The 13,691-nt window shown below is 39.1% G+C and overlaps 1 protein-coding gene across 1 annotated transcript in view; it reads left to right on the top strand.

Annotated features, from left to right (window-relative positions):
* The window catches only part of LOC115186510 (zinc finger protein 2 homolog), a gene marked incomplete at its 3' end in the record, with an annotated part of 29,696 nt that extends 17,279 nt beyond the window's left edge, over window positions 1–12,417 (top strand). The window contains exons 2-3 of the mRNA XM_029746130.1: window positions 11,782–12,283; window positions 12,367–12,417. Coding sequence (XP_029601990.1) covers window positions 11,782–12,283; window positions 12,367–12,417 — 553 coding nt within the window. The remainder of the gene's footprint in view (window positions 1–11,781; window positions 12,284–12,366) is intronic.
* Between the last annotated feature and the right edge of the window lie 1,274 nt (window positions 12,418–13,691).

The raw sequence follows: 13,691 nt of genomic DNA, 5'->3' as shown, positions 1-13,691 counted from the left end.
ACCTACTGTAGGACCCATAACTTCACCTAACAACAACATAGACCTACTGTAGGACCTATAATTTCACCTAACAACAAATATAGGAAAATAGCTCTGTGTGTTGTACAATAGCCTATCCATCAAGGAACAGTTCTCTACACATTATGAGCTAAGTATCTCTGTGTCCAAACAGACTAACGAGACCCTACAGTAAATCAAGCAGACAATAACACTTTATAAACATCAATTTGTTAGGGATGTTGGATTCAAAGTGGAGCACGGCATAACTGTCTTTACCAGAGTAATGAATGAAGAAGCACTTTGGTTGTTGTTGCATGTCGTGATGTTTGTCATGTGACTGTCATTCAGAAAATGATTTCCTGGATCAGCTGATGATCAGCTGATGATGTGACTGTAACTAAACAGCTACAGTATTAAGTATTATGTGTAATTATTGAAGAACAGCATTAATGACAGTATCCATTTGGGTGTTGTCAATAAAGTTAATGTGACTCTCGGTTAGAACCATTGGATTTAGTAAACTCTGAAATGATTTAGGATTTCTGTGCCCATGAAAACTGTTTTCCCAAATTAACATAAGGAGACACTAAATGTTACGTAGGTAGAGAGCATTTCAGAGATCTGAATACAAAAAACTGTCCTAACAGGACAATAACCTAAACCACAAGGTCAAATCTACACTGGAGGAGCTTACCAAGATGACATTGAATGTTCCTGAGTGACCTAGTTACAGTTTGGACTTAAATCGTCTTGGAAGTCTATGGCAAGACCAGAAAATGACTTTCTAGCAATGATCAACAAGCAACTACACAGAACATGAAGGATTTTAAATAAAATAATGAATATTCACATGAAGATCAGTCTCCTATTGGATGACATCACGACTTCCCATCAAGCCAACTCCTTGAAGGCCTTACTATGACATCACTCACTCCTTCTAGTTTGCAGTTGTTAAAAAAACACTATTTTGCTCAAAACATTTATTTGTTTCCCATTAGTGTGTTTATACTTTACTGTATTTATATCACTTTTCAACAGGAAAAGTTTAAAAATCCCTGGAGGATGTCATGAACAATTCATACAGTACAAAAACATATTTGAGTGTAGAATGCCCTTTTAAAAATCACACATTAGTTAAACAACTGCAGAGTTTGTGTCCCTGTTTTATTAGATAGTACTCACTGTATTTACTGGTGTTATTCAGATCAATGTCCCTGTTTTATTAGATAGTACTCACTGTATTTACTGGTGTTAATCAGATCAATGTCCCTGTTTTATTAGATAGTACTCAATGTATTTACAGGTGTTAATCAGATCAATGTCCCTGTTTTATTAGATAGTACTCATTGTATTTACTGGTGTTAATCAGATCAATGTCCCTGTTTTATTAGATAGTACTCACTGTATTTACTGGTGTTAATCAGATCAATGTCCCTGTTTTATTAGATAGTACTCACTGTAGTTACAGGTGTTAATCAGATCAATGTCCCTGTTTAATTAGATAGTACTCACTGTAGTTACAAGTGTTAATCAGATCAATGTCCCTGTTTTATTAGATAGTACTCACTGTATTTACTAATGTTAATCAGTTCTCCAGTCTTCTCTTCTTCGTCCTCCTCTAATGTGACAGTAATCTCCCCCTCTTCATCCTTCATTCCAAAAACGTCTTCATCTTCTTTCACTTCATCCTCCACTTCAAAAACTGCATCTTCCTCCTCCTCTTTCACTCTGAATGCGTCTTCCTCGTCTTTCACTGTAACGTCTTTTTCTTCTTCTTTCACGTTAACAGCCTCACCTTCTACTTGTCTTTGTAATGTGACATCCTCCTCTTCCTCTTTCACGACAACGTTCAGCCACAGTCCCAGAGCTTCTTTCTCCGTCCAACAGACCTCTTCTTTAGCAGGAGGAGAGTAGCTTAGTGAGCGCATGGTCGGGGATGTTAGCTAGCTAGGCTAGTGCTAACTTAACCAGCCAGATAGTTGACTTACAACCTAAATATGAAATTAAATGGGGTAGCTAGTTGTTTACACATAAGTATGTTTAAATCATAGTGGCAATTAAACCAGGAAAGTGTCTAAAGAACTTGAATGTTCCGACTTTGTCGGCTAGCGAGCTACCGAGGTGGCTGCAGTTGTTGAAGAAGCGTTCCGTCCACTAGATTATACGTCACACTAGAAACATCGCCTGAAAGACACATATCGCCATCTGCTGTCTGGAGGGAGGAAACGCAGTTGAGGAGGGAAAACTTTTTTTGTTCTTCATTGAATTATAATATTATAAAGCAGTTTAGGGAAACGTTTTTCCTTCATTAAATATTAATATTATATCAACACGTGCAAAGAGCAACAAGTGTTGTTTGATTAGTTCAGATTTTTTATGAGAATTTAAAACAAACTCTACATCTACTCCACATCTGTATTCCTTACTCAGTCAAAAAACAAGATATCAAAATAAGCACCTAGTTATTAATACCCTTGATAAAGACGAGCAAAAATGTATAAAATAAATCAACTTTAACCACTACCAGGATATTTTACATTTACATTACATTTACATTTAAGTCATTTAGCAGACGCTCTTATCCAGAGCGACTTACAAATCGGTGCATTCACCTTATGATATCCAGTGGAACAACCACTTTACAATAGTGCATCTAAATCTTTTTTTGGGGGGGGTTAGAAGGATTACTTTATCCTATCCCAGGTATTCCTTAAAGAGGTGGGGTTTCAGGTGTCTCCGGAAGGTGGTGATTGACTCCGCTGTCCTGGCGTCGTGAGGGAGCTTGTTCCACCATTGGGGTGCCAGAGCAGCGAACAGTTTTGACTGGGCTGAGCGGGAACTGTGCTTCCTCAGAGGTAGGGAGGCGAGCAGGCCAGAGGTGGATGAACGCAGTGCCCTTGTTTGGGTGTAGGGCCTGATCAGAGCCTGAAGGTACGGAGGTGCCGTTCCCCTCACAGCTCCGTAGGCAAGCACCATGGACTTGTAGCGGATGCGAGCTTCAACTGGAAGCCAGTGGAGAGAGCGGAGGAGCGGGGTGACGTGAGAGAACTTGGGAAGGTTGAACACCAGACGGGCTGCGGCGTTCTGGATGAGTTGTAGGGGTTTAATGGCACAGGCCGGGAGCCCAGCCAACAGCGAGTTGCAGTAATCCAGACGGGAGATGACAAGTGCCTGGACTAGGACCTGCGCCGCTTCCTGTGTGAGGCAGGGTCGTACTCTGCGAATGTTGTAGAGCATGAACCTACAGGATCGGGTCACCGCCTGTAGGTTCAGGCGGTGACCCGATCCTGTAGCCCAAAACCTGGTTACCTCTCTGCTAGGAGGCTGAAACTTGGCCATAAGGAGGCTGAAACTTGGCCATAAGTGGGTCTTCTTGGCCATAAGTGGGTCTTCCAGCAAAACAAAGAAACTGTAAATTGGGCACAAAATCAAAAAAATTCTATGGCCAACTCAGTCTTCGGACTTGAACTCCATTGAAAACCTGTGGTTTGAATTGAACAGGGCAGTCCATAAGACAGACTAAATAAATCAAGGACCTGGAGAGATTCTGTTTGGAGGAATGGTCTAAGATCCCTTCCAATGTGTTCTCTAATCTCATAAAACATTTCAGTGTCATTATCCTCCCAAGGGGAGAGTACTGGAGTATTGAAAACATGGGTGGCAATAATTCAGACCCCTACATTTTGAGAATTACATGTTACACTAAATCTCTATCTCTGAGCAATTGTATTAGTATAAAATAATATAATTTCCCTTTATTATTTTCTTACATACAATATAGCTCAGTTTTTTAATTCTTTATTTTATAGAGTTGTTTTTGCTCATCTTTATCAAGGGTGTCAACAATTTTGTCCCCCACTGTACCTCCATACCGCTCCTACATGGTGTAACAATACATCATGTAGATGTATATAATGAACAGACTAGGTCTATACTGCTCCTACATGGTGTAACAATACATCATGTAGATAATAAACAGACTAGGTCTATACTGCTCCTACATGGTGTAACAATACATCATGTAGATGTATATAATGAACAGACTAGGTCTATACTGATCCTACATGGTGTAACAATACACCACTACCGTTCAAGTTTGGGGTCACTTAGAAATGTCCTTTTTTTTAAAAAAAAGCACATTATTTGTAAACAGTGTTTTTGCATGCAGCAATTCAACCATGAAGGCCTGATTCACGCAGTCTCTGACTAAATCACAGACCGTGTCACCAGCAAAGCACCCCCACACCATCACATCTCCATGTTTCACGGTGGGAACCGCACACGCGGAGATCATCCGTTCACATACTCTGCATCTCACAAAGACACGGCGGTTAGAATCAAAGATCTCAAATTTGGACTCATCAGACCAAAGGACAAATTTCCCTGGTCTAATGTCTATTTCTTGTGTTTCTTGGCCCAAGCAAGTCTCTTCTTCTCATTGATGTCCTTTAGTAGTGGTTTCTTTGCAGCAATTCGACCATGAAGGTCTGATTCACACAGTCTCCTCTGAACAGTTGATGTTGACATGTGTCTTACTTGAACTCTGAAGCATTTATTTGCTGCAATCTGAGGTGCAGTTAACTCTAAGGAACATATCTTCTGCAGCAGAGGTAACTCTGGGTCTTCATTTCCTGTGGCAATCCTCATGAGAGCCACCCATACCTTGTCACAACACAACTGATTGGCTCAAACGCATTAAGAAGGAAAGAAATTCCTCAAATTAACATTTCACTAGGCACACCTGTTAACTGAAATTAATTCCAGGTGACTACCTCATGAAACTGGTTGAGAGAATGCCAAGAGTGTGCAAAGCTGTCATCAAGGCAAGGAGTGACTGCTTTGAAATATCTGAAATATAAAATGTATTTTGATTTGTTTAACCCTTTTGTCACAAATAATGTCGTGCTGTTGCAGGGAAGACCAAAATGCAGCAGAGTTGTGGATACTCATTCTTTTAATTCACAAAAACAAGAGTAAAGCATCCACAGAAGAAGAAAAAACCGATACTCACGACACCAACAGTTTTGCAGGCTATACTAACGCAGTGCAAAAACAATTCCCCACAAACACACAGACAAACACACCCAACTAATATAGGACTTCTAATCAAAGGCAACACCACACAGCTGCCTTCAATTGGAAGTCCACCCCAATTAACTCTACATAGAAACACCCAACCTAGACAGAACATAGAAAACACAACTTCTTCTGCCACGCCCTGACCAAAACTATACACCTACTCCACCTGCTGGTCAGGACGTGACACCTTTTTTGGTTACTACATGATTCCATGTATTTTTTCATAGTTTTGATGTCTTCAATGTTATTCTACAATGTAGAAAATAGTCAAAATAAAGAAAAACCATTGAATGAGTAGATGTGTATAAACTTTTGACTGGTACTGTATGTAAATGTGATATTTCAGTTGTTGTTTTTGTTACATTTGCAAACATTTCTAAAAAACGGTTTTTGCTTTGTCATTATGGGGTATTGTGATGTTATTATGGGCTATTGTGATGTCGTTATGGGGTATTGTGAAGTCATTATGGGGTATTGTGTGTAGATGGATTAAATCAATGTTTTCCTCATAAATGTTTGAATAATGTAACAAAATGTGTAAAAAGTGAAGGGGTCTGAATACTTTCCGACAGCACTGTATATATAGGGGCAGTACCTAGTGACATCACTTCCTGAAACAGGAGGTGCAAATATATAACATAGGTTCACAATATCAACATTCAATGTATCAAAATATATGACCATATATGAGTTTTGCATTTCACCTCCTGATTGATGACTAACAATGTTAGAATAAAAAATAAAAACACAAGGTTTAAACATGTTCTCTCTCTCTCCATCTGTCTCTCGTCTGCAGGTATGTTTTGATGTGAGAGGATGCCAACCCCCAGTCCCATCATCGCCACCTCACCTGCTTTTAAGAACCTTTGGGCCGACGAGAGACACTATTATGTAATTGGGATGAACTGAGAGAATATTTAGGTAGCACTGTGATTCATTAATCATGTGCTGCCTTTCCTGCTCCTATGTGCTTACCTCTTTCCCTTTCTGTCTTTTACACCTCTCTCACCACCTCCTCTTTCTTCCTCTGTTTTTATAATGCACAACAGATGTGCATTGAAGGACAGATTGAACTTGTATTTATAACACTTGGATAATGAGCTTTTCAATAAAGCGTTTCACATTCTCTACTGGTTGAAATGAAGTGTAATGTGATGAAATACTCCACCTATCCTGTGTTTATCAGATCAACGCAGATGAAGGGCATTAGATGTTGAGATGAACCAGTGTTAGAGTATTTACATGATGCATAGGAAGTGTAGTGTTCTGTTTTTAACGTTATATTTCTGTATATATGAATTAACTAGTTAAATCCTGTTTCTAGTCTATTAGTTACAATGTGTAACCATTGATGTCCCAGGACCAAGATTGGTAAACACTGTTGAAGTGTATAATTGTAATACATACATGCAGACACAGCATCATTCAAAGACTGGAATTTGGGCCTCCTGGTATTGGATATGACTGAAAAATAATTTCGAAGACATTCATACCTAAACTGCACCTTTATTTGCCAAGGTAGAGTACATGATCAGCAAGGCAAGCTTACACAATTGTACATTCAATTTGCAGTGAATTCTTCAGCTAGCTAGATTCTCTACATCCACTGTTACACAAAACGACAGCCTGGTTTGCTGGTTGTTTCAGGAGTCCCTAAAACAACCAGAATGACATTTTCATACTCATGTCACAACACCCATAAAGCTAGCCAGCTAGCTGGCTAATGTAAGCTAGTCAGCTAGCTGGCTAATGTTAGCTAGTCAGCTAGTTGGTTAATGTTAGCTAGTCAGCTAGCTGGCTAATGTTAGCTAGCTGGCTATTGTTAGCTAGTCAGCTAGCTGGCTAAAGTTAGCTAGTCAGCTAGCTGGCTAATGTTAGCTAGCTGGCTATTGTTAGCTAGTCAGCTAGCTGGATAATGTTAGCTAGTCAGCTAGTTGGTTAATGTTAGCTAACTGGCTATTGTTAGCTAGTCAGCTAGCTGGATAATGTTAGCTAGTCAATTAGCTGGCTAATGTTTGCTAGTCAGATAGTTGGTTAATGTTAGCTAATCAGCTAGCTGGCTAATGTTAGCTAGTCAGCTAGCTGGCTAATGTTAGCTAGTCAGCTAGCTGGTTAATGTTAGCTAGTCAGCAAGCTGGCTAATTTTAGCTAGTCAGCTAGTTGGCTAATGTTAGCTAGTCATCTAGCTGGTTAATGTTAGCTAGTCAGCTAGCTTGCTAAATCGCGATTTTCGTAAATGAACTTTACGATAAAAAAAAAGCATAATCGTTTGTCTCTACATTAACTAACATTCCTGTCAACTGTACATGTTTTTGCATGATTCGTTATGAAGTTATAATCCCTTACATTTGCTTCCATCCTAGTATTTCTGTCCGCCATCTTTGATCCAGATCAGTTCTGTGTAGGGGTACCCCTCTCTCCTAGTATTTCTGTCCTCCATCTTTGATCCAGTTCAGTTCTGTGTAGGGGTACCCCTCTCTCCTAGTATTTCTGTCCGCCATCTTTGATCCAGTTCAGTTCTATGTAGGGGTACCCCTCTCTCCTAGTATTTCTGTCCGCCATCTTTGATCCAGTTCAGTTCTGTGTAGGGGTACCCCTCTCTCCTAGTATTTCTGTCCTCCATCTTTGATCCAGTTCAGTTCTGTGTAGAGGTACCCCTCTCTCCTAGTATTTCTGTCCTCCATCTTTGATCCAGTTCAGTTCTGTGTAGGGGTACCCCTCTCTCCTAGTATTTCTGTCCACCATCTTTGATCCAGTTCAGTTCTGTGTAGGGGTACCCCTCTCTCCTAGTATTTCTGTCCTCCATCTTTGATCCAGTTCAGTTCTGTGTAGGCGTACCCCTCTCTCCTAGTGTTTCTGTCCGCCATCTTTGCTGAAGAAAGTCTAACAGTCACTAGTGCAGCAGCAGCCTCCCCCGGTCCTAGTGCCGCCCGTTAGGAAGTTTAAGATGCGATGGAACGGTTGACGAAAAAAATAAATCACAGAAAAAATATATTGACTGATATTGATTTATTTAGGGGGGGGGGGCTAACGAATATTTTAGTACCAGCGATGTCCCTTATTCCTACCCTTTAACTTTTTGTCTGACAATAAAATAAACATTTTACTCAACTACGTTACCCACTCCAGTCAGCAGATGGCGGTCTGGGAATTTAAGGTAATGCTGTTAGTGTGACGTATAATCTAGTGGACGGAACGCTTCTTTCAACAGTAGCAACAGTTATTCAGCCACCTCGGTAGCTTGCTAGACAAAATAGCCGAAACAATAAAGCTCTTTAGACGTTTTCGAGTATATTAGCAACTGTGTTTTAAAACCACTTCTGTCGTCCAGTTAGTTATCAGATTTAATTTCATATTTACGGTGTTGTTGTTACTAGTCAGCTAGCATTAGCATAGCTAACATCCCTGACCATGAGTTCACTAAGCTACTCTCCTGCTGAAGAAAATGATATCACAGTAAAACAAGAAGTAGAGGGTGAGGCCGTTACTGTGAAAGAAGAGGAAGACGCGTTCAGAGTGAAAAAGGAGGAGGGGGAGATGACTGTTACATCGAGAAAGGAGGAGGAGGAAACTGGATATCTGGGCCCGATTTCCCAAAGACATCTTAAGGCATCCAATGGTTCTAACGGTGAACTTAGACATAAGACCTGTTCCCTGATTAACACCAGTAAGTACTGTCTTAAATACAGAGGCAAAAACTCTGCAGTTGTTGAACTGATGTTTGGTGTTAAATCGGAAATCTGCAATTGCTACATCCATATTGTGACTTTTAAATTATTTATTTATAACCATTGATTCTTGAAGAATATAACACATGCCTCATGAGCTTAGTTCAACTGTTGTACCCCATCAGAACCCCAAATAAGCTTTTTTTTTTACTCCAATGTTTAGAAATGTAAACCAACACTGTATAGCCTCAACATGGTTAAAACTATAATGTTGATATCATGGATGGTCAGTCCTTGCATCCATAGGTCTGTCTATGAATTTTGAAAGTAGTTACATTTCTCCAACCCCATCAACATCTTATAACCAAAACAGTGGTGGAATGACAGCTTTGTTATTGTTTGAACTGCAGATTGGTTTGTTGTGTGGGTTTTTTAAACAGCAGCAAAATGGCTGCCCAGAGGCTTGGTTTGGTAAACAGCTGAGGGATGGGGGAAGGAGAAGTGTAACCACTCAAATGTATAGAGAATGCTAATAATAATAATAATAGAGAATGCTATTGTAGCAACCGTAACCCAACACCTAGCGACCTCGTCAAGAAGTTCAGACATCTTGGCGTAACAGTTATAAGGTGTTGACTTGACAGTCGCTGGACCCAGGTTTGAGTTCAGCTCAGGGCTACCCCATGAATTCACTACACTATGAATACAAGGACTGGCCATCCATGAGGTCATAATGATAGTTTAACCAGGTTTCTAGGCTATATAGTATATTCTAGAATTCATCCATGATGTCATAATGATAGTTTAACCAGGTTTCTAGGCTATATAGTATATTCTAGAATTCATCCATGATGTCATAATGATAGTTTAACCAGGTTTCTAGGCTATATAGTATATTCTAGAATTCATCCATGATGTCATAATGATAGTTTAACCAGGTTTCTAGGCTATATAGTATATTCTAGAATTCATCCATGATGTCATGATAGTTTAACCAGGTTTCTAGGCTATATAGTATATTCTAGAATTCATCCATGATGTCATAATGATAGTTTAACCAGGTTTCTAGGATATATAGTATATACTAGAATTCATCCATGATGTCATAATGATAGTTTAACCAGGTTTCTAGGCTATATAGTATATTCTAGAATTCATCCCTGATGTCATTATGATAGTTTAACCAGGTTTCTAGGCTATATAGTATATTCTAGAATTCATCCATGATGTCATAATGATAGTTTAACCAGGTTTCAAGGCTATATAGTATATTCTAGAATTCATCCATGATGTCATAATGATAGTTTAACCAGGTTTCTAGGCTATATAGTATATTCTAGAATTCATCCATGATGTCATAATGATAGTTTAACCAGATTTCTAGGCTATATAGTATATTCTAGAATTGCCAGTGTAGATTTCCAGTGGGGGTCAAATTGTTAGAGCTGTTGATAAGTCATTGTATAATATTCAGCCAATTTTTTCCCATGCCATTACATTAAAGGCAATACATACCTAGATTCAATTACATTCATGAATTGGTTTGAAACCTTTGTTTTAAACCCTTCTCAAATTTGGAGCCTTGACGGGTTTGTAAAAAACGGTTTGTCAAAAAACACTTATTTATTTAAATGTAACCTTTATTTAACTAGGCAAGTCAGTTAAGAACAAATTCTTATTTCCAATGATGGCCTACCCCGGACGACGCTGGGCCAATTGTGCACCACCCTATGGGACTCCCAATCACGGCCGGTTGTGATACAGCCTGGATTTAAACCCACGGGAGCCGTAGGAAGTGTCACGTTATGCCAGAGATCCCCTGTATTTGTTAGAGATGATCAAGGAGGGCAAGAAATGGTCAGAGAGGGCACTTCCTGTATGCAATCTTCTCAGGTTGTTGCCTGCCATATGAGTTCTGTTATACTCACAGACACCATTCAAACAGTTTTAGAAACTTTAGGGTGTTTTCTATCCAAATCAAACAATTATATGCATATTGTAGTTTCTGGGCAGGAGTAATAACCAGATTAAATCGGGTACGTTTTTATCCGGCCGTGTAAATACTGCCCCCTATCCCTAACAGGGCGCAGCGTGTAGAGTGCTCATATTTACTTTATTAAGGAAACACTTAACAAAACGACCACCAACAGTTCCGTCAGGTAACCCATACAAAACGGAAAACAACTACCCACAAACACACTAGAAAAAGCCCCAACTTAAATATGATCTCCAATTAGAGGTAACGAGGACCAGCTGCCTCCAATTGGAGATCAACCCCAAAAACAACAACATAGAAATAGAAAAACTAGAACTTAAACATAGAAAACCACCCAAAAACACCCCCTGTCACGCTCTGCCCACACTACTATAGAAAATGACATCTTACAAGGGTCAGGACGTGACAACTACATCCATAACTAGTGGTTTCCTCATTACCAGATATACTACATCCATAACTAGTGGTTTCCTCATTACCAGATATACTACATCCATAACTAGTGGTTTCCTCATTACCAGATATACTACATCCATAACTAGTGGTTTCCTCATTACCAGATATACTACATCCATAACTAGTGGTTTCCTCATTAGAATGGAGGAGTTTCTACAACCAAATTGCGTGTGCATCGCTGTAATTTTAGCAAACACAGAAAGGGGCCTATATTGGAGGCCAAAAGTCATCTGGCACACTGCTTAGGTCTTGACTGTCTTAAGATAGTCTTGTCAAATGTTGTACAACTTCATGGGTACTCTCTGGTCATCCCTTTTTACCTCAAATAAACAGTGGATTTCTGCTGTTGTGGGCATTTAACCATCTGTATGACTTTGTTGTTCACACAGGAGAGATACGGGACTATCGTGGATCCTCTGGGGAGCCTCAACAACCTCATGATGCTGAAGAGGCAGAGAAGAGTCGCTCCAGATCAAAACACCTCAAGAAACACCTGCAGAGACCCACAGGGAAGAGAACTCACTGCTGCTCTGACTGTGGGAAAAGATTCACTTCATCAGAAAAACTTAAAATACATCAAAGAATTCACACTGAAGAGAAACCTTTTGGCTGTTCTCAATGTGGGAAGAGTTTTACCAAGTCAAGAAGCCTGATATCACATCAGAGAACACACACAGGAGAGAAACCTTTTAGCTGTAATCAATGTGGAAGGAGTTATGCCCTGTTAGGTAGCCTGACAGCACATCAGAGAACACACACAGGAGAGAAACCTTTTAGCTGTACTCAATGTGGGAAGAGTTTTTTTCGTTCTAGCTGTCTGAAGAAACACCAGAAAACACACACAGGAGAGAAACCTTTTAGCTGTAATCAATGTGGGAAGAGTTTTACTGAGTCAAGAAGCCTGATATCACATCAGAGAACACACACAGGAGAGAAACCTTTTAGCTGTAATCAATGTGGGAAGAGTTTTACCCAGTCAAGAAGCCTGATATCACATCAGAGAACACACACAGGAGAGAAACGAGAGAAACCATATAGCTGTACTCAATGTGGGAAGAGTTTTTTTCGTTCTAGCCATCTGAAGGTACACCATAAAACACACACAGGAGATAAATCATATAGCTGTACTCAATGTGGGAAGAGTTTTTTTGTTCTAGCAGTCTGAAGGTACACCATAGAACACACACAGGAGAGATACGAGAGAAATCATATAGCTGTACTCAATGTGGGAAGAGTTTTTTTTGTTCTAGCCATCTGAAGATACACCATAGAACACACACAGGAGAGAAACATTTTAGCTGTGATCAATGTGGGAAGAGTTTTACTACATCTGGCCAGCTGACTATACACCAGAGAACACACACAGGAGAGAAATCTTATAGCTGTGATCAATGTGGGAAGAGATACTCTAGTAAAAGACCTCTGATTAAACATCAGAAAATACATGAAGGAGTTGTTTCATGATATCAATGAATTAATGTCACAATGTAGAATGTTTTAACATTGTAGAAGGACAATTTTAATGATGTCACAATGTAGAACCCTAAACGTTTGCCCCCTGTTCTATTGATTTCAGCATGATATGGATATTAGCCTCAGGGGGAAAATCCAGGCTCTGAATTGGAAGAGTTACTATTTATGAGATTTAACAAAAAGTGACAAAAAAAATGTGTTACACTTACCACATTGGTGACCCACTGGAATCAAAATGCAACACTTCAAAATGTTTAGGTTTTCAATTTATCACAAACTGTTTCTACATATTGGTTAGTGATTTGGACACGTTAAAACTGTGTTTTGACATTGCACTATTCTCATTTAGCAAAATGTAATTGAAAAGACGTTGAAAATAAGACTAAAAGTCCAATATATGTTCGGTTGTAGTTGAAAGTGAAAGTTGAAAAGATGTCTTTTCGGGTCGTTTTTTTTCAATGACTTGAAAACAGCTTCATTTCAACGTACTTGCAGCCTATACACATGGATGCAGTATAATAAATTGGTCTATAATCAATTTTATTAACAATCCTACATCACTCCAGTATTTCTTTACAACATCCAAGTGCTAATTGTCTTTATTCCACTACTGAAGAAGCATGACTCAAATCACCTCATATTTATAAAAAATAAAATAAAAAAAGTACAATTTTTTTTTTTAATGAAATGTATGCATTCACTACTGTAAGTCGCTCTGGATAAGAGCGTCTGCTAAATGGCTAAAATGTAAAATGTAAAAAATTTCAAACATTCAGCCTGACAAAATCAGATTTTTTTTATTATTTCATGCCTCACCATTAGGTTCATTATTGTCAATATGTATTAACAAAGGGGTGTACATTTGGTTTTGATATTTCACATTTACAATTCATGTAATACTTATTCATGCAACCAACTGACAATTTTTGGGTACAATTATATTGACATTGTTATCCTGCTTTTAGAATATCAGGAGTCATTCTCAGATGTGCCAAACCAAATGTACTAGAGCATGACAT

The sequence above is a fragment of the Salmo trutta genome, unplaced genomic scaffold (assembly GCF_901001165.1).
Source record: "Salmo trutta unplaced genomic scaffold, fSalTru1.1, whole genome shotgun sequence".
Lineage (NCBI taxonomy): Eukaryota > Metazoa > Chordata > Actinopteri > Salmoniformes > Salmonidae > Salmo > Salmo trutta.
Note: the sequence above shows the minus strand (reverse complement) of the source record. Positions and strands in the feature narration are given on the sequence as shown.